The sequence below is a fragment of the Thalia democratica genome, chromosome 8 (genome assembly GCF_965202585.1).
Source record: "Thalia democratica chromosome 8, ktThaDemo2.hap1.1, whole genome shotgun sequence".
Lineage (NCBI taxonomy): Eukaryota > Metazoa > Chordata > Thaliacea > Salpida > Salpidae > Thalia > Thalia democratica.
In genome coordinates, this window is record NC_139172.1 from 36,922,967 (window position 1) to 36,944,606 (window position 21,640).

At 27.2% G+C, this 21,640-nt stretch overlaps 2 protein-coding genes across 2 annotated transcripts; one reads left to right on the plus strand and one right to left on the minus strand.

Annotated features, from left to right (window-relative positions):
* The first annotated feature begins 607 nt into the window (after positions 1–607).
* On the plus strand, positions 608–7,160 carry LOC145841995 (small ribosomal subunit protein eS1-like). Its single transcript, XM_082949327.1, has 6 exons — positions 608–730; positions 2,960–3,110; positions 4,264–4,370; positions 5,527–5,686; positions 6,121–6,313; positions 6,963–7,160. The coding sequence occupies exons 1-6, from the start codon at positions 672–674 to the stop codon at positions 7,097–7,099; spliced, it is 807 nt and encodes a 268-aa protein (XP_082805453.1). The 5' UTR covers positions 608–671; the 3' UTR covers positions 7,100–7,160.
* A 9,671-nt stretch (positions 7,161–16,831) lies between these two features.
* Positions 16,832–20,111, minus strand: LOC145843211 (fibrinogen C domain-containing protein 1-like). Its single transcript, XM_082950670.1, has 7 exons — positions 20,093–20,111; positions 19,738–19,845; positions 19,293–19,441; positions 18,835–18,931; positions 18,452–18,548; positions 18,208–18,278; positions 16,832–17,091 (listed from the first exon to the last, which is right to left on the minus strand). Exons 1-7 carry the CDS (start codon positions 20,109–20,111, stop codon positions 16,832–16,834), a joined length of 801 nt encoding a protein of 266 aa, XP_082806796.1.
* Between the last annotated feature and the right edge of the window lie 1,529 nt (positions 20,112–21,640).

Here is a 21,640-nt window from a genome sequence, read left to right on the forward strand (position 1 = left end):
AAGCTATAAATTATTAAATATTTTTAGTGTAGAATTTTCAACACATTTTTTTGAAATAAAAACAAAAAATAATTCCAGGTCTTTTAAAATGTTATATATTGTTATCCAGAATTATCGTTGTTATATTTTTGACTAGCCTAAATTACCCGAGCATGATATTTAAGCTTAAAAAACTAATATGAGATTATCGAACATTCAGTGTTCAGTTTTTTTTGCAATTTTTTGTCTAAATTGATTTAAATCATGTGATATAAAGTTTAAATAAATTAAAAGTTAAGCAAAAAATATTTATATAAACGAGATTATTATGATTTATAAGTGAATTCTTATTTACAGTCTTAGCAGAAGAATAGACTTTTTTTTGATAAACTATTATTTAGGATTTCAAATAAAACGGTATTTATGAATGTTTAGAAAATTATATTTAAGTAAATAAATTTAAAAAGAAGTAAAAGGAAAAAAAAAACAACCAATTTTTTTTTAGGTTTTTATTTACTTTTTTTAGAGTTAATACTAAAAAAACCATATTGTCTCTTTTGTGCAAAGTTTGTTATAATTTGTCCCTGCATAATTTTAGCATAACCAATTTGGTGTTTTCAAGATAAACCATCCTCTAAATATTATTAAGCTCTCTTAGCTAGTAGACTCTTTTGAAATAGACTACTTTAATTATGGCTGTTGGTAAAAACAAGAGGCTTGCTAAAGGTAAAAAGGGTGGCAAAAAGAAGATGTAAGTATATTTTATTTAAATCAGTAATTTTGCATATATTAATTCCAGTAATTTATTTAAGTATATCAAGAATCAAAGCCATTCCTATGTTTTTGTTATCTGTTTGTTAAAGGAGTTTGTATTATTTGACACAAATTTAGCCATGCAGATGTCCAATTATTGAACGTTTGAAGCAGCATTTTGCTAATTTTCTTGTAAATATAGTAACTATACAATAAATATTTTTAATATCAAAATTTTTTCATTGCCAATTCAACTTGCCTTATTATTTTTAAGTTGCTCAAGTATAGGTTTTTTACATAAATTGAGAGATTCAAGTAAGTCTCAAAGGTAATATATAAAAGTCATATTGGGTTTTTTCTAATTTATATAGTATAATCAAAAATAAAATTAATATACATAATATATAAATTAATACAACTTTTGGACTTGTTTTAATGTGACCACGACAAACTTATTTTAAGTAAAATCTATGTAAATGAATATTATAAGTATTTACCTTATTTATTTAAGATATTTATTTTAACATGGCATAGCAAATAAATCTGCATTAAATTTTTATTTGACAGAGTTCATCCTACATTTTAAAGTTTTATTAGAAAATGTTCTGGTTATGGTTAACTCTAGGTGAGCTCCAATATCAAGGTAAAATTATAATACATTTGATGTCTTATTTGATCATAATTTTAGGCTAAAAATATATTCTTCTATGAATGCATGAACAAAACCAAACTTCAGTATTTAATTTATATTTTACAAAACAAAGTGATTATATCAATATAATGTTAATGTCAATTTAATTCTTTCTTTGTATTTATATAGCTTGTTTAAAACAAAGTATTGTTTTTTAGCCTTGAGTTATGGTTAAGACATTGCATGTATTATATTTTCAGTTTGATATAATGCTCACCTAAAGTAAACCATAACCTATATTCTTGCCCACTTTTCAAAAGTTTGATATTTTTATTTGTTAACTAGCACTTTATTGACTAATAATTAGTTCAGTGAAATGATACCTTATCATTTTAGCTAACATTTAAACCACCATATATCCATTTTTACTTTTCATTAAAATTAATTAAATATCTTAGCATCATAAGTCCATTAAACAGTTTGATATTAAGCAAATATGACAAATAGTTTTTTCATAATGTTATCATGAAGGTTAGCATTTTTTTCTTACAAATTAATTTAAGTGTATATGTGAGATGTGGTAACACTTTGTCTTTTTATGTGCTGTAAACTTAATCTTAAAAACTAAATATTTTGATTGTTGTGTGGTCCATAAAATGATATCAGTGAAATATGATAATTGAGATGAAATCAAAAATATAACTTTGAAAGAAAAATGTATAGAAATTTACCTTCATATTCATTCCTTTTAAGTATAAGTAATGATACTTGATTTCCTTGAAAATAAATAGGCAGTTATATTAACAACTTAAGATTAATAAATTTATTTACATATTAATATGGTTTTTGAGTTAAATGCCTTATTGAGGCTAGCTTAAGCCATGTTTGAATATGTTATGGTTAAGCAGAACTTGGTTTTTTATTTCCAGTCTGATAAGATCAAATTATACTTAATAGGTTTGTTACTAAATCTCATATACTTTTGTTTCTTAGTTTAGAATGCTAATTTTTTATAGATTAAAATTTATTAAAAACTGTACATGCTGTTAGTCAAGTTTTATCTTTCATTTGAGATATATAATACTTAAATCTTATTATACCCTTTATAGTTTTTCACCCTTGAAAAAGTATACTTAACAAATATTTAGTCAGATTCAAAATTTACTTAGCCACAATCTTGGTTGAACGAGTGGTTTATTTAAATTCCATTTAGAGTTGATGTTAGTTAGAATTATCTGATTATCTCAATCATATGTATAGTATAGTATTTTCGAAAGTTACAAACCTCAAAGTTCCAAGTCCCATGTCTTATTAATTAATAATTGTATTATAAGTTTTTTTTATTTACTGACTTCTAATGCATTTCTGCACAACATCTTGATATTCAGTGGTCATGATGTTTTATTTTGTAAATGCTAAATCAAAGGTGTAGATACCTAAAGATACACTTTGATCAGTGAGTGTACCTTTTGTTTACTGCCCAACATTTGAATAACTACAAATATAATTTAATTATCACCTTGATGTTAGTTAGAATTATCTGATTATCTCAATCATATGTATAGTATTTATAATAAACATTTTTTTTATTTACAGTGTCGACCCCTTCACCAAGAAGGACTGGTATGATGTCAAAGCCCCAAGCATGTTCAACTGCCGCCAAGTTGGAAAGACTTTGGTTTCCAGGACTGTAGGAACCAAGATTGCTTCTGATGGTCTTAAGGGACGTGTCTTTGAATGCAACCAGGTGAAATATTATAGTAATTTTTGAAACAATTTAACACATTTTTCATATTAACAAGGTCAACTTTTTAAAGTTGCACAACTTTTTAAAGTGAGTATAATTAACTAAAATGGAAACAATATCATTTAAACATAAGTAAGTTATACTTTACTTCAATCTCTGTAAAATACACACCAAACAAGTATCTGTTTTTAAATAAACAATTTTAAACTTAATTTTACTCTATAAAAACAAAGTCATTAAATGCATGTCAATGAGCTGATAACATTTTAAGTTTTCAATGTTGTACTGAAATTATTTATAGTTAGGAAATAATCTTATCAAATTTGCTTTTGTTATACAGAGCTTAAAATATTTTTCAAATCGGGAATGCATTTTTATCTTAAGTACAATTGATTAATGTAAAAGTACCTTTTTTTTCATTGCATGTTTATTTATTACTTATAACCTAAATTTTCAAATTTCTGAATGATTTAGCAAATTAATTTAGACTAGAGGTATTTTAAAATTATAATTGACATTTAAGTTTCAATAAAATGTATAATATTTAAACAGAACACACTTAATATAAGGGGCTTTATCAGTCTATGTGCTTAAATATATTTTTATTTGTGTTAGAATAAAAAAATCTTAATTACTGTAACTTGAATAAATATATTATACTTGTATCAAATTTAATTTTAAATTGTATTTTAACATATATGTAAACAAAAAATTAAAAAAGTACGTTGTTCATTAAGATAGTTTAATAAGCAATTCTAATTTAAATTTTCTATTGTCATCAAAAAAAGTATTTATAAACCTATTTTTACTCAAAAGATTGCATGAATTAAATATGTTGATTTGGCCCACCCATATCATACTTAAATTGAGCTACTCAGATATTTTGTACAAGTACAATATGGACTTAAAAAATAATTTCAAACCAAAATTTTTATAACTTATTTTACATAGTAGGGTTTATTGCCAAATTTGTTGTCTTAAAATATTTTTTCAGCTAATAACTTTATATTAAAGTAGTCAAGTCTATGATGATTAACGTTTGCAAATCCTAATTTTTTGGAGGACAAAATACACTTCTGAGACTTGATTACAAGCCGTTGACAAATGTTTAAATGTTTAAATCAAAAAATTAACCAATGTAATATTAATACAGGCTGATCTCCATCTTGATGAGACCACCTACAGGAAATTCAAACTCATCTGCGAGGATGTCCAGGGCAAACACTGCCTCACCAACTTCCACGGAATGAGCTTGACCCGGTATGTGTGTTTTTAAATGTTTAAAATAACTTAAAAAAAGTTTTCTGTTGTGAAAAATTTACATTTGTCAATTTTGTTCATTTATTCTAATATACATAAGTGTAAGGTGTTATTCAGTTTATTTAAAGTTCTGATTCTAAATTGATATTTAGAACAATATAGATTTTAGTTTGAATCTTATTAACCAATTTTTTCTATTTCCAATATAAAAGTGAATCTGCTGATGCCTTTTTTAAGTTTGCCTCTTTCAGTTCCATATGTTTTTAAAAATAAGTTTAAATGTAGTTTGTTTCTACTTTATTATGATTATTAAGTCATTGAATTCATTTAGTAAACATGTTTAGCAACATTTCCAGATATAAATTCAATTCATACCATAAATGTACACTCATTTTTTATAACTACTTTTAATAAAACTTGACAAATGATTATGTTCTACACAACTATTTTTTGATCAGATTAATGCTTAATTTTAAGTATTAATCTAATTAAGAAGATTTTAAAAAAATTGAAAATAAGTTATTTAAGTTGTACCATACCTGACAATTCTAACAAAAAAAGTTTGTCTCAATTTGATATTTCAATGAGACTAGTTATGTAGATACTTATACCCAAGCACGTTCACAAGCTCATTTTTCATTTCGTTTGATTATTTTGAGTCCCCAAACCGTGCAAAATAAACAAATCAAACTTCTCAACCGTTGTCCTTAATACATGAGGGCAATGATCTTGTTTGCAAACATTTAACCTAGTAGTTAAAATTTATTTTTGAAAAAGTCATAGTTCAGCAGGTGGTCTTGTGACTTAGTAAAGCCAAAATACATCAATGTGCACAACAAAATTTCTATTACCCCATCAATAGTTTAAAAACAAGTCTGACAATAAATAAAACAATAAATAATCTAAATTAAAGTCATTATGATTTTTTTGGATTACACCCCCTTTGAATAAGTTAACACTTATTTATCAGTATTTAAGTTATGCCATTTCAAATTAATGTAAATTTTTGATACCCATGTTTCAACCGTTTCTAAATCACTTTTATTGGTCAAAAAGTAAAAATAAATTGAATGAGTTAATGTCATGTTTATAAAACTACTAAAAAAATTAGTTTACATGTCCCTACCGAAAATTGAACTATTTTCTTACATCGCAGTGACAAGCTTTGCTCCATGATGAAGAAGTGGCAGACCATGATCGACTGCCACGTCGACGTCGCCACCACCGACGGCTACAAGTTCCGTGTCTTCTGCGTTGGCTACACCCACAAGAGGCCCAACCAGATCAAGAAGACCTCCTACGCTCAGTCCACCCAGGTATGTACATTTGTGGAATTTTTCATGGTTTTTTATTACCCATGAATAGATAAATTAATGATTTCTTAGGAAAACTTTAATAGAAAACATTTTTAAACTAATCTTTTTATGTGACTTACTAAATATTTTTTGCTAAATATAATAGGGCATTTCTGCACAACTTGATGTGAAACACATTCGCATGCGAGTTTTATTTATAAGAAATGCAAAATCAAAGGTGTAGATACCTAAAGGTGCACTTTGACCAGTGAGTGTATCTTTTGTTTACTACCCAACATTTATTATTATATATAAATTTTTTATTTTTATTTTTAGATTAAACTACGATTACGATGATATAGCTTTAACTGTGTACATTGTAGCAACTTCAAAAAAAAAATCTTTTTTGACGAATAGTATTGTTTCTTTTTGTAAACAATCTATTTCTCACCCAGGTCCGCCAAATCCGCGCCAAGATGACCGAGATCATCATGCGCGAGGTGAGCACCTGCGACCTGAAGTCGTTCGTGCAGAAGCTCCTGCCCGACTCCATCGCCAAGGACATCGAGAAGGCCGCCCACGCCGTCTACCCCCTCCACGACGTCCACATCAGCAAGGTCAAGTGCCTGAAGAAGCCCAAGCTCGACTGTGAGTTGTCGTTTTTACATACATGAAAATGCGAGCTGAGAATGTTTCGGTTTAAAAAGTGTTTTTGCTGGAAAATTTTCAATGTAATTGCTTTTTACCTGAAAAGGTTTCTTTACTTGGACTACTATTTTTTATATACCAATTGAAACCAACGCCTCGAGAAATAAATTCTTTTCCAAAAACATTCAAATTGTAAAACTTGAATTATCTTGACCTAAATAGTTTCTTAATGTTATGCACGTTCACAAGCTCATTTTTCATTTCAATTGAATACTGTGAGTCCCCAAACCGTGCAAAATAAACAAATCAAACTTCTCAACCGTTGTCCTTAATACATGGGGGCAATGATCTTGTTTGCAAACATTTAACCCAAGTAAAAATTTTGACTTAAATTAGAGTTTTGTTACCCTTATGTATAATTAAATGGCTACCTATATTTTGAAACAATAGAAAACTGTTTAATTATGCAGGTTGGGTTTTTTTAGTTTATATTTTTGTAATAACAAGCTTAAATATTTTTGAATTTTTTAAATTTGTAGATATATAAATTTTCTAACAATATACTGGGACAATCTAAAACACTACCATGATTAACATTACTTTTATCTACACCTTACGTAGTTACTTATCTATACACTTTTCTAAACAGTGACCCGCCTGATGGAGATGCACGGAGAAGGCAAGTCGTCCGGCAACACCGCACCGCAGGCAGCTGGAGCAGCCACTGAGGGAGCAGTAGTCTCGAGGAGCGACGACTACGAGCCCCCAGTACAGGAAGCCGTTTAAAAGCATATTTGAGTGTGTTTTGTAGGCAAATTAGAATGAATAAACATTAGTTCATCGTCAATTAGTTGTATTATATTTTATTGTAATAATGGTTATGTAAGTCTCTTTTGTGCGAAAATATTGTCCTACTTAAAGTTCGTAGGAACGAAATAATAAATTGGTCATTAATGCCTTTTTATGCGAGGCTGTTTTGCGAAAATGAAGTGACTTTTGATAGATAATTAGTATTAGTTAATTATTACAATAAAGCGTTTAAAGTTAATCAGCTAGTCTGTAATGTTGTACTTAATGTTGGGTTAATGACAATTTGTGGTTTGTAGCTGGAGAGAGATCACGCTGACAAAATTTTTTGCTAATAAGTAATTTTAAAGATTTTAAAATTATACCATAATGACTGAAATTTATCTGTTGATTTAAAGAGTAGAATAATTCTGTGAAGTTATTTAATTACATCTATAATGCTCGAAAAAATTTAACTAAAGACTATCCAATTTATATCCGTTTATATATATTTATATTAGTCTGTAAAATAACTAAACTCATGGGCTGTATAAAATTGCCGTATAGTACATTACATAATATAATACCAGGGTTTCCAGTCATAAAATCTCCAAGAGTGACCAGAATTTGCTTTAACGCCTTAAGTTTTATTATCAATTATAAATTTATTATCTCAACTCCAAAATATTAAGAACTAGTTGCGAGGCTTGAACATTTCTAAATAAGCACTTCAAAAAAGGAGAAGAGGTAATTTTGTGAGCAAAAAACTAAATCAAATAAATCTCACTCTAGGTATGGAAATAATTTCTCCGAGATTTTTTAATCTTTCCCTAAATTTTTTGAAAAAACTAAAACTGCACGGAGTTAAACCCAGAGTTTCACAACTTAAAAGTTCCCTGCCTGTGTGTCTGCGGCAACCCTGATAGCAAATACATAGTTGCCACAAAATCTAAACATTTTAAACCTGGAATTCGACAATTCAGGCCGGGGTTTCCCCATAGTGCACAAAAAATTGGTCAATGAGGTCTGCAGTTGAAATTTTATGGAGCTGGTTAGGAACAGAAAAATTCTTATTTAATAGTTATTTTGTAGTAAATATCAGGGTTGCCACTTGACCTGGAATTTAAGAAATTTTGAAAAAAATCTGGAGTTTTGATCCAAAAACCTGGAATTTTTAATGATTTTAACATTTGCAGTCGTAAAATTTTGATTTTTTGTCATCAAATTTTTTTTATTAAAAAACACATTTAAAGTAACTTAACAATATGTTTTCAATGTTTTATACTATTAAACACATTAACTCATATAGAAATTAATTTAAAACTAAAAATAGACCCAAAAATGTGTACTTTTAAAAACCTGGAAAAAAAAAGAAAAAACGAGTGGCAACCCTGTAATATAGATAAAATGAGAAAATTTTAGGGGCTGTAAGCTTCAAAAAGGCTAATTAATAATAGTGAAATTGAAGAGCAAAGAAAAACTTAAAAATTTAAATGTAGTTTACTTGAGAAATATTAATGAAGGGGAAAAGCTTTTTAATTTCTTATAGCTTTTTGAAAAAAATTGGTTATAATCTGATTTAAGCATAAGAAAAACCTGGAATTCTAGCAATTTTGAAAAAAAACAGGATTGTTTATGAAATACATGTTAAGTAAATTTTTAGTTCAGTCGCCATTTGCGAACCTACGCACTTATGTTTAATTACGCATATATAAAAGTACAAACTTAAGCATTCAATAAATTATGCCTTCTATAAGATACCTTATAATCCTTATTATTTATACTTATTGTATCATAGGCCCATTTAAACCTTCATCTAAAGAGTTTTCTAAACTTTTCAAATTGCCCCTTTTGAAGAAATTTAAAAAGCTATAGCCCAAAACAACCAAGTTAAAAAAAAAACATTGAAACCGCACAAAACCTTTTTTTTTTGCTCATCACCATCAATCCAGAATATCAAGTGAGAGATTCAAATTATGTCCTTTTCGCTACTCGTCGCCCCCTGTTTTTTCCAGTATAAGTTTCAAAACTACCATTGAAGCAGCTTATTACTTTCATTTTATTGCTTTCAGCATCAACTTCAAAATATCGAGTGAAAGTTTTAAGTTATAACTAAACTGCCCCCTACGCAACAGTTTAGGAAACTCTGCTTAAAATTAAACAAAATTCAATATTTAATTCCTCATAATATTAATGGCTTAAAATTTCATTTCGACTCAATAAACTTCTTTTTAAGGAAGTTTGTTCCTTGCCCACCTTAGACTAAACTTTTTTTTCAAAAAAATGTGGGCAAAGAACTAAGTATGAAAAAAAACTTTGTGTACTCATAAGATTTATAAAAAACGTCTACATTGTTCTACTTGAATGAAAACTGAAGTGTAATAGTCCCTTTACCGTATGAAATCAAATGCATTATGAGAAAACACCGAATATTGTAGATATATTTGCCACCTCTCGTTTTGTTACGTTTACTCGTTATATTTTGCTGTGGACACAATGTGCGTAGATTAGCGAGAGGTGACTAGTAAAATTTTTATTTGACACAAAAAATCTGCCATGTAGATAATTTTTTTGTCATCAGTTTTTCTAGTACACATTTAAAGAACTTTTACAGTACCTATTTAATGTTTTTATAGTTTACTTTTCAAAATTATACACAGTTTTCAAACTTTTAATTGAAGCCGTGTACTTACAAAAACCCGGAAGAAATTTAGATAACCTAGAAGAAATTAAAAAAAACCAGTGGCCACCCTATCTTAATAAGAAAGTTCATCATTACAACTGTACTACGTAATGTTACTTTCCAAAAAAACTTTCGTTTAGCAATTATTTATTTTTTCAAGGTCTAATTTAATATATGGAACAATGTAAAATCAAACTATCTTTATTTATTTGTTTAGTCTTTGTCAAAGCATTTTTGGATCGTTTTTTATAAAGAATTTGATTTGGAAAAGACAGGAATTTCTTTTCAGCTTGATCTGTGGCAATCCTGCTAAAAATTTCTTGATATTACTTTCAAAAGTAGACAAATACTAGTTCTCATTTCGAATTCAGATAATACATTGTTAATAGACTCTATTTTTTAATTGTTGTCAATTATTTAGAATTAGTGTGTGAATTAAAATTTAAGATAGTTGTTGAGCGTTTTCCAAATCCTTTCTAGTGATACATGGCTTGCAGAACAGATTTCACATGTAATCTTCAAATTCAATTCAAGATGTTGACAATTAGTTGATTTAGTTTGTTATTTTATCCCTTTTTGTTTTAGTCTTTGCGCAATATTTACAAACAAGCAGTGGTGGACGGCATACGATCCGTGAGCAGGTTTCGGTCCTAACTAGTAAATCAGTTTTAACTTATTAAAAAAAAGTTTGACGAAATACAGTATTTTATATAAATTTTGCAAAAGCACAGTTAATTTAACCGCAATAGGCAATGATGATAGTTTAACGATTGGTCAAGCTTTAATTTCAGGAGTGCCTAAAATCTGGAATTTGACAATTTAAGCAAAAGAAACCTTGAATAAGAGAAATTCTAAAAAGCCTAGAGAACAAAAACCACTAGAAAATCTGAACATTTATACAAAATTTACATGTAAAATGATAAAACTATGATAAGATACAAAAAATCTATTATATACAATTATTTTCTATGTATCGTTAAGGAAATTTTAAATTATATAACATATTTAAGTAGATTTAAATATCTTTCAGTAGTTCAATATTTTTCTACAATTTAAGAAAATGGTTTACTTTAAGAACTAAATTCATACTAAAAATAGACAAAAACTCACTACGATTTTCTTAAAACACTTTCGGCAACCCTGAGCTTTATTAGGATTTACAAAAAAGTATGATACCTGAACACCTTAATTTTCCACATCTGGTCTAATGACTAGAGAAGTTGCACAGTATGTTTTCTGTTAATTTAGTTTACTCAGAAGTAAACTAAAGATGAAAGTTAAACTTTAAGGCAAATGATTTGTCCCTACTTATTTCTACAAAATTTTGGTTTTGTATGACCGTTTTGATAAAAACCTACTCGGTTTTTTTACTTTATTTTATTTCTTTATTTTTTTAAGTGTAATTTATAGCTATTGTATACCATATTTATTTAAACGTAATTTAAAGGGATATTAAATCATCTCTATCTTTAACGGATATAAATAGGTATAGCAACTTAATTTAGTTATAAAATAAACAACAAAAACTATGTGCAATTTATTGTCTTCACAAACAAACGATTCAAAATGGTGCGCGATGCTTCAGTTTTCTACACATTAATCTTATACGAACTTCAATATCGATAAAGTGGAAAATACAATATTTATGAACGTAGAAATCCTATCAAAACTGTTTCATATCGTACCACAGCTTACGTCTTCGGCCTCGAAGTCTCACGTAAGCTGTTTTATATCGTTCTATAGTTAACCTCTGCGGCCGCGCAGTCCCAAGCCAACTATTTTGTATCGTACTGCCATTCACGTCTCCGGCCTCGAAGTCTCACGTGAAAAGCTGCAACTACTTCCACGAAGGAAGAGTCGCCCCGTTGAAGCGGCCTAGGTCCGCTCCGTAGGGTAGTTGAGGTTTAGTAACCTAATTGTAGATGTACTTCATCGTTTATATACATTTTTACTCTCTCTTTTGCAGGTGGCTTGACATGTTGACAGTTGCAGGTGGCTTGACTTGTTAACAGTTGCAGGTGGCTTGACATGTTGACAATTGCAGGTGTCTCGTTGCATATTGGAAGCTGCAAGTGTTTCGGCATGTTGGTATATGCATGTTGGAATCTGCAGGTGTCTCGGCATGTTGGAATTTGCAGGTGTCTCGGCACGGTTTTAATAGCCAGCTTACATACTCACCTGGTTTTGCACACGGCAATTAATGAATACAAAATTGTATTTATTTTGCCTTTGTCAATCAAAAAATATCGAGTAGAATTTAAAATATAAATTAGAGAACTTTTGTTATTATTTATTTGAAACTTGTCTTTTAAAAAAATAACTTTAATTAAAAAAGTTTTAAAATTTATTCTAATGCATGCATCGACATATGGACAATTGAAGTGAAATAAGTATAATTTCACATAAATGTCCAACATAGCTAACAAATCTAGAAAATAATGAAGCTTGAAAAACTAACTAAAAACTATTTTTTTTAGTTCAACACTAATGAATTTACTTGGAAGTTGAAGTATTTTAATTTTAAAGTTGTTGATTAATAGTTCTGGATTAGTTTAACTTAAAATTTGTAATTGTCTGATAATGTTAACAAAATTTCTATTTATGATTATGATATTTGAAGTATTTTTTCAGCAATTGTTTCATTAAAAATGTTATCTGGAAACAAAAACTTTTTCTATAGAAATAATGAATTTTACAGAATACATAATTTTTGTTTATTTAACCTTTTTACCGACGCTAATTTAAAAAATATTTTTAAACTTAAGTTTCTATGAACCAGTATATGTTGTGAAGAATAAACTAAAATGTAAATGTTTTAAAAAATTAGCTTTAACATGCTTCTGATAACACCATTGCACTGATACAAGAAAGTTATTTTTTTTATTATGAAGAGGCTTGGTATATCTGCCTAACGCTTTTATCTAAATAAAATCTGTTAAGTATGGGTATTAAAAACAATAGTATAAATTAACTCAGTTACTGTTTCGACTACATTTTTAGGGCTTTAATCAAATTATACATATATCCACATTGTAGTCGTATTTATTTTTATTATAGTGTGTTGAACGTCAAAAAAAAAAGACGCTCATACTTGGTCATAGGATCTGGTGCACGAATAACCTTTCGGGTATCGAGTCGCACACCTGGGATACCTTTTAACGTCATATCCAGGACAAGCTTTTATAGATTTGTTTACACGTTCTGACAAGAAGTTCTAGCGGCGAAACTGTTTTATTGAAATATGCTTTAGCAAATTGTAATTGTTAAAAAATGGCCAGTAGCAAATAAAGTTTTACATAAGTTTATTCGCTGCTTCAAAATTAATAATTATAGTTACTAACTCGTTTAACAGCACAAAATGAGTTTGCTATTCCTGTTCACTTCAATAAACTGTATTCGTAGTGTATGACTCGATAACCGAATGATTTTTATTTGTACACCAGGTCCCTCGACCAAACCTTTTGAGCGCTTATTTTCGGCCTTCAAGTGACAGTTGCTTGCTAATTTTTCACAAAACTTTATAAACTTTAACATTTATTAAAAACTAAGTTGTTTGTACAACTAGCAAGCTATTTTGATAGTGAAACACTGACTAACTTCTGTTTAGTATCCTTCTAAAGCTGTTGTTAAATGCATATGTAAACCAAATTAAAGTTTTTCAGTAAGATAAATTTATTAGCAAGTCAAATTAAAGCACCCATATTAAAATCACTTTACTTTGTTAAAAGCGTTAGAAATAAATCATATCAAATATACTTGTGTTTACATCATACTGATAGTTATGAACATAATACTTGACTTACCATGTTTAAAGAATAAAACAACTTGATAAAATAAATTGAATTTTTTCTAAAACTATATTTTTAAACAGTAGTTAATATAATTAAGATTTTACTTGAAAAAACGTGCTTGAAACTTACATTTTAAGTTTTTCAATGCAGAAACAACTGTAAGAAAGTCACAAAGAAACTTAATTCACTCTTCATCTATAATACTTATGAAATAATAATTCATAAATTTCAGATGTATTATAAGTTTCAAAAAGTATAATATACAAAAATCATTCTGTTTAAAGTTTTTTAATTAGAAAACAAAATGTTTTTAGCATAGACAACATAAAAACTATAACTTGGTAAAATATAAGCAAGCACATATAAGAATTTATTTTTGAATTTAAAAAAAAGCGTTAGTAGATAATTATAATTTAAAAATAAAAACTTCAATTTAAAAAGTACAAAAAAAAAGCCATAACTCATAAAAGTAACTGAAAATAAATTTCGGTTACATAAGGAACAAAAACACTTTATTTTTTTAACAAGATAGAAAGAGTAGATGATTTGCAAAACAAAATTAATTACTAGTTGCACGTTTATATTTCGCTCAAGCAACAAAATTATATCTGTATGGAGTTATCTGTTAAATATTATAAAATCTAACATCTTCAACTAAGTTTTAAGAAGTTATTGATTTGTCTATTTTAAATTACTTTTACAAAAATTTTTTGTCAGTTGTTTACAAAAAACGGTTGGAACAATTAACACTTTTTTAGGTACTTTTTATTACAATGTAATTTTGATCGGTATACAACTTAAAATATACAGTAATTTTAAAACTTACTTCTAATTTTTATTAGCTTTAGCTTATTTGGACGTCTTAGTTATTAAACATTACAGCTTTTGTATTTAAGTTTATCTTTTACAATTTGTTTTGTGCAAAGTGATGTTAACAAAAATAAACTTACTTATGACATTATTTAAGCACTATAAATAATTAACAATTATTTTAAATGATAAAATAATTTAAGCTTCTTAAATCAATAATTTTTAGTTTTACAAATGATAACTTTCACTTATAGTATTTAAAATATACTAACTTAAATAAAATACAAAATGGAATTATAAAAAAGTGTATAAGCAAATCGTAAACAAATAAATATGAAAGTGTAAACTAAACTTAAAAGTGGGAAAAGTTTAAAAAGTAGCATTTAGCACACTGGTTACTCTTTTCAACTAACTTTGTTCTTGAGTTCAGTAGTTTTTTGACTTACATAGTCATATAAGGTTACAATGTCAACAAAATTTTTCAGGTTTGTTTTCTTTCATGAATATTGTCCTACTTTATAACTTATCTAGATCCATCTCTTTTATTTTTATGTTATAAATGTAGTTAATTAGCTTTGAGTTGTCTAATTAATTGTTTTTTTTTTTTGATGGTCTGTATGTTCTCATTAAATCTGTATTTGAATTGTCTTCCAGTACATAATATAAACAGTTTTCTTTACCCTACATTTATTACTTATAACAATCAATTCATCTATACAATATATGAAGTTTTAATCGATATTTTTGTGTTATAGCTGGTAATATTTCCAACGTATGTAAAAAAATGAATATAAACAGTAGTTCATACTAAAAGAAATAAATTCAAGAAAAACACAACTTTTTGAAAAACGTTAGTTGAATTGGAAAAATTCTTACTGTAGTGACAATTTTTAAGATTATTGTGTTTTCAAACCATTTTAATTTTCAAATTGGTTTATACATAAATACATTACTTACTTCGATTTTAACTTATATTTACAACAAAGTATAAGTATGAAATAAATAGTAAATGTATCTTAGTTTTATCGTTTGAATGATATAGAACCAATTAATATAAGTTTGTACTTTTAGATTAAAAACAAAACTAGGCATAAGTTCCTAAAAAAAAGAAAGTTTAAAAAAAGTAGTTTTGAAATAAATTACAAACAATTACGAAACCTTAAGAGCAAACATTTAAAAAAATTAAATAACATAACGTTTTTTAAAATTAATAAGCATATTCTTTTATTATTAAAGTGCTACTTAAAAACATAATGTAACATAGCAACACTGTGTTTCATCGTTACATGTACATAGGTTACAAACACTACATGCTAAAAAAAACCAATAAAATATACTCGATCATTGAATAACTTTATAAACAAACAATTTTTGGTACAAGATGTACTAGAAATGTTTTATTCAAGTATATATATATATATATATACTTAACAACGAAAAAACTAAGTGGGTGTTTTTAATCTAACACTGTCTATACGTTTTGTTTTAACTAGAAACACATATAATGTGCTGAGAATTTAAAATAAAAATATTTAAAATAATTTTCACTTCAAATTTTATCACTTAATTACATAAAAATTAGGTTTATTAAAATAAAATAACTGCAATAATAACTCATATAACAAATATATTTTAAGCACGATGACCAAAAGGTTATTGTATACATCAGGTCCTTTGACAAAACTTTGCAGCTTTGACTTCTTCTCAGCATTCAATAAATATACTTCTTTGCTTTGCAAAATTTAAAGTTATCATTATCGGCTCTACTGTCATAAAATAGTCTAAGTAAATAATTATACGATTTAAGCTTATTGAGCGAAGCTTTAAACAAAAATGTTTTGTAACAACTGTTAATTGCTCCGCAACTTACACTGAACTAACGAGTCAATAGCGTTATTACAACTAGAAAAATTAGAAGTCTTTATCAAAATGTGATCCTAGTTTTATTAATTCTCAGCATAAAAGCTCTTAGCGTAAAAACTGTATCTACGAACATACGCTGTGATTTAAAGTTTTACTTCAAAGTAATATCTATCAATTTTGATTATTTTTCGATAAAGGATTAGTAAAGTGTTATGTTATTTTGTATAGTATTAATAAAACTTGGCAGTTTTAACTACTTTGTCAAGTACCTAAAAATTATATAAGAAACAGTATTCAGCTATTCAGATATCTAAAACTTTGTCTACTAAATTTTTCTTTAATATACAAAAGTTAATTAAAAAGTTTATTAAGTATTAAAGCATATAATGTTGATAAAAAATTATTCAAATTATAGATTTATTACAAAGTTATTAACTAAGTAAGTTACAGCAAAATGAAAACTAATTTTAAAAAATATCTACAACTAACTACTAAGTTTTGAGAAAATTAAACATAAATTAAGTTTTAAAACTTGTTTAACTAAACTAATTTAGTTAAACATTTCCAAAAAAAAACTTCAAAAAACTAGTTGTTTATGTACACAGGCCTAAATTTCATTTGGGTAGTTTTCAAGGAGTAGGAGTGACCTTTCCAATCGTACCAAATGACTCCTTGCGCGTTCTTATCATTGGTGCCGTTTAAGTAAAGGCCGTTTATGTTAACAGCATGGCAGCGGTTATACCAAAATGCCCCAGCATGGTACTGCGCACAACTACCGTCATTCATGTCTTGATCACGGTCCTTCGTCGAAAATCTCATGTTGTGGTGTACCGAAAGACTGTCTCCTGAAGTTTAAAAATGGCTCATTTTAATTATAAGTAATATACTATTTGTTGAAAACTTTTGGTCCGAGGACCTGGTGTACGAAAAAAACTTTTGGTAATCTTATGGGTACAGTTTAACGTCATTGTCTAGGACACATGTTATGTAACAAGACTTTGTGTATCAATGAAGTTGCTTAAAGTTATAATTGTTAATATAAAAATATAGTAATAAAATATAAAACATATAAATAGTAAAACTTCGTAGTCTTTAAAACTTTTTTTTTGTGCTGAAAATAGTTTTAGTGTAAATCTTAATATGTTTAGAAAGTTAAGTAAGTTTGTTAAGTACAGTGAAAATTATGCATGTAAGCATATAAAGTGTTATAACTTATTGAACTACACAAAGTACAATTTTTTTTACGTAAGGTAACTTTTGTTTAAAATAAAAGTGTTTTGTATTTCTAAAACTTCATACATTAAATTAAATTATCTGAACTATATCGTTTAGATTTATTAGTTTTTGTAATTATGGTACAACATTTTTTGATTAGTAATTGTAGTAAAATAAATTTCAATACACAATTTTATTTACATTTATTTTATTTTAGGATCAGAAAGTTTTTCCTTCTATAAAACTAAAATTAGTTAACCTTTTTAAAAAGCTAAATAAGTTTAAAGTTATTTAGTATAATTAATGTTGTTACATTTAAGTATCTTATTTTAGTTTGCTAAACTATAACACAAAGTTGTTTTTACATAGAGTCAACTTTTATATAACAAAAAAAATGTTTTGGATTTAAGAAGTTTTATACATCAAGATGCAAACAACTTTTATTTCACAAAAATAAACTAAGTTTTATATTTTTGTTTTGTTATTCTTAAATCAAATTTATATACATAATATTTGAAAGTATAAGCTTCTTAGTTCTTAGTTACGATTTTTATTTTTGTTGTTTTGCTTTTTCCTTCAAAAATATTTAGTTTTTCTTTGTTTAAAAAAAAATCTATAGCAACAAAGCTAACTAGTTTTTGAGGTAAAAAAAACAGAACACTTAATAAAAAACTAAACTGTTATAAAAAATATTTAATATATGTTATTATTAAAACTTTTGATGAACATTTTTTTTGAATACCTACCTGCATCTCCAAAGTATGATTTTTTGTCGAAATTCAAAACATAACCATCTCCTTCCCCTACTGAAAATTTTCTGAAAAATATTAATATAAATAGTAATATTTTATAAAAGAAACAGCATTTGCATTTATAACGACAAAGGCCATACAAGTTAAGGCTAGACAAGTTTTCAAAAAACAGCAGCAATTTTTATTACCTGTTAAAATTTAAAAAATTAATTTATGTTTACTACAATAAAAAACTAACCTATAGGTGGCGTAAGCTTTCTCGTCGTCGAAATCAGTCAGGTCAAATCTGAGTTCGAAGTTATTGAACCTTGTCAGCTCATGCAATAACTGCAAACCTTCAAATGTTTTATTAATGTATTTTATTTAATTAAATACAAAAATATACAACTCAGAGTCAATATATTTATTTTTTAACTAAAGGTGATTTGCAACTAGATATTCCTAGAAGTATATTTTTATAATATTTTGATCAGCTAAAAAAAGTTACATAATTAAACTCACACGATTACTCTAAATTAGTTTCATAGCTAAATAAAAAAAAAACTTTTTAATTAAAGTTTAGATTAATCGAGCTTACAAAAACAGTCTTCAAAGGAGTTGAATAAAAATTAATTAACTAACCAATCCAAAATTCGCCTTCCAAACTGCCGAATCCATCGACGTAGGATTCCCAGTTCAGATAAAAATCTTCAGATCCGTCCTGACGGTTTTGCGCCACCTAGCAAACAAGAGACTTTAAAAAATTGTACAGTAAAACAAAATTTGTAATTTAAAGTATTTAAAGTGTGCATATTAACTGTTTTACAGTACGCAGTATAACTATTGAAAGTTGCTCTTTTTAACTGATTTGTTTACTAGTTTAAAGTTGTAACGCATATTTTTTTTACATCTTTGAGCAGTTTTTTTTGAATATTTTTATACTAAAGTACTTAAAAAAAAATAACTTAAGCAAGACTAAAATCAAACTTGGAATTTTTTTTAATAAGATGCTGCTTCAAGTGTTTTGAATTGCTTCATTATTAAATAAAAAAAAAATACTAAATTTAATTTTATTTTAATTATTAAACAAGTAAACTCACAATCCAGCCACCTCCGTCCGTGGACTGGTCACACCTCACCAGAAAGCCCTGGGGCCTGTTAAACTCGGGATAGATTCGGTAAATCCCCGAAGTTGAGAGCGGATCGGAGTGCTTTATGTCGTAACAGTCGCGCGGAAGTCGCGAGACTTCTTTTGATTAAATAAAGTTTTGAACTAAAAAAATAGTTTAAAGAGATGCTAATAAAGATTTATTTGTACATTTTAGTTGTTAGTAATTGTTTAATACATATTGTACTTTTAAAAAATAGAAAAAGTAATTGAGCTTGAGGAAAAGCTTTTAAAGTTCGATTTATGCAAATATAACTTGTTCAAATTGGTAAGTATATATTTTTTAAGTTTAGATAAAAAAATGAGTTAAGGTTAAAGTAAAGAAATCTACTTTATCATGATTAAAAGCACTTTCACTCAGTTTATGTAGAAAATACCTGGATTTTCATTAGAAGTTTGGTTGTTTGTATTTGGAAGTTGGCATCTGATTTTTATCTGATCTCCTGAAATTTCAGAAGTACATCCACAATCATCTTCAATTTGTGCTGTGTAAATTTTATTTTTATTAAGTTCTTATACTTTTAACAGACATCTTCATATTCTGCTGTATTAGTTTTACTTTTATTAAACTTTTTTATTTTGTTATTCTTATCTACACTGTTAGTTATTTGTAAGGAAATTTTAAGTGAAGCTATTTTCATAAAACAAACAACTATAGCTTGAAAATCGTTTTTAAACAATTTATCAAACTTTGTTAAATTGTTTTATTATGTTTTTTAATGAAACACTTACCTGCATACGCAGCTACCATTAAAGCTAAAATCTGAAATCCACAAAACTTCATTACAGGGAACTTTACTTTGCATAAAGTTATTACTGAGTGTCAGTTTTATACTGTGCCGTGATTAAACAAAAAGAAAAACGTTGAAAAACAGTTATAACAGGTAAAAAAGCATAATTACATAAAAATTCAAAAAGTCGCTCAGTATATTTTTGACACATTTTTTGTAATATTTATTTAAGTGTCTAGTACAAAAGGTTTTTTGTTCAAAAAACTCCATAAGCAAACAATTTTTGTGAAGTTCAAACATCTTCTTTGATTAAGTGTTTACAAATCAAGTTATATAATCCAACGGAAAATTTAAGAATAATGAAAGCTTTAAGCAAGTATTTTACAAGTAATCAAAGTGTGTTAAGAGTAAAGTTTTATCCAACTTCAAAAGGTGCTTTGAAGTTTGAATTCGTTATAATTTGTCAATATTAGCTTAAAATTTGTTTATTTAAAAAAAATCAGCTTTTAAGTAAAAAATAAAAAAAAAATTGATACATCATTCACTTCGTTAAAAAAACAACGTTGTTGATTATAAATCTTTTATCATCGATAAGAACAATGAAAGCATGTATAATTATTTTTAAAATAAAAGGAGTGAAACTTTAAAAATGTTTGTCTATATAAAAGTAAATGTACTTTTAGTTTTAAAAACTTTATATGAATAAAAATAGACTAAAGTCGAAAACCTCTAAAAACACATTTTTTACCTGTTTGTGCAACGTATAAAAGCATTAGTAAAAAACTATCATTTTTAATTGTCCTTAGCAAAGTAAGCTGAAGTTTCGCAGATATCCATAATTAGATATTCGTGTATTTTGAACACTTATTCGCAACTAACACGTTTTTGTAAAAATTTAAAGAAGCTTAAAATTTTATTAAATCACTCAAAAAACATTTACAGCAATCCTTATGCTCTGTAGTTTTTTGAGTACATATTTGTTTTTACTACAAAAACTTTTAAAAGCTTTTTTTACAACTCGAAGTTTAGCTAAGTATAACTTGTCTGTTCTATGTAAAAGTACATGCTTATTTCCAATGCATTTCAATTACTACAGTTATTATTTATCTGCAATGAAAACCAAATCAAGAAAATCCTTATGCTTTGAAGTTTTCTAAGTGCATATATATTTTAACCATAAAAACTAAAAAAGTATTTAATTTTAAGCTTAGCTAATTTATACTTGTTTACAAGTCAAACTTAAATAAACTTTAAGTGGTAAAAAAAGTATCTAAATTTTTAAGATATATATATAACTCACTATACGGGTACGGATCCGGTCGGATATTGCTATTTTTGTCTGATATCCGAATCCGGCCGGATTTTGATATCAAAAAAAACATCCGGATCCGGTTCCGGCCGGATCTCGATTTAAAAAAGATTCGGATCCGGTTCCGGCCGAATCTTGATTAAAAAAAGATCCGGATCCGGTTCAAGCCGGAATATAATTTGAAAAAACTATCCGGATCCAGGTCCAGCCGCATCCTAATTTGAAAAAAAAAAGTCCGGA

Bases quoted from the DNA above. Each gene is read 5' to 3' on its own strand.
- LOC145841995 (XM_082949327.1), top strand. From the start codon at position 672: ATGGCTGTTGGTAAAAACAAGAGGCTTGCTAAAGGTAAAAAGGGTGGC. The intron at 731-2,959 runs GTAAGTATATTT...TTTTATTTACAG, and splicing joins AAGGGTGGCAAAAAGAAGAT to TGTCGACCCCTTCACCAAGA. The intron at 5,687-6,120 runs GTATGTACATTT...TTTCTCACCCAG, and splicing joins CCTACGCTCAGTCCACCCAG to GTCCGCCAAATCCGCGCCAA.
- LOC145843211 (XM_082950670.1), bottom strand. The intron at 19,442-19,737 runs GTATTTTCTACA...TTTAATCAAAAG, and splicing joins AACTTCTAATGAAAATCCAG to AAGTCTCGCGACTTCCGCGC. The intron at 18,932-19,292 runs GTGAGTTTACTT...CTTGTTTGCTAG, and splicing joins CGGACGGAGGTGGCTGGATT to GTGGCGCAAAACCGTCAGGA.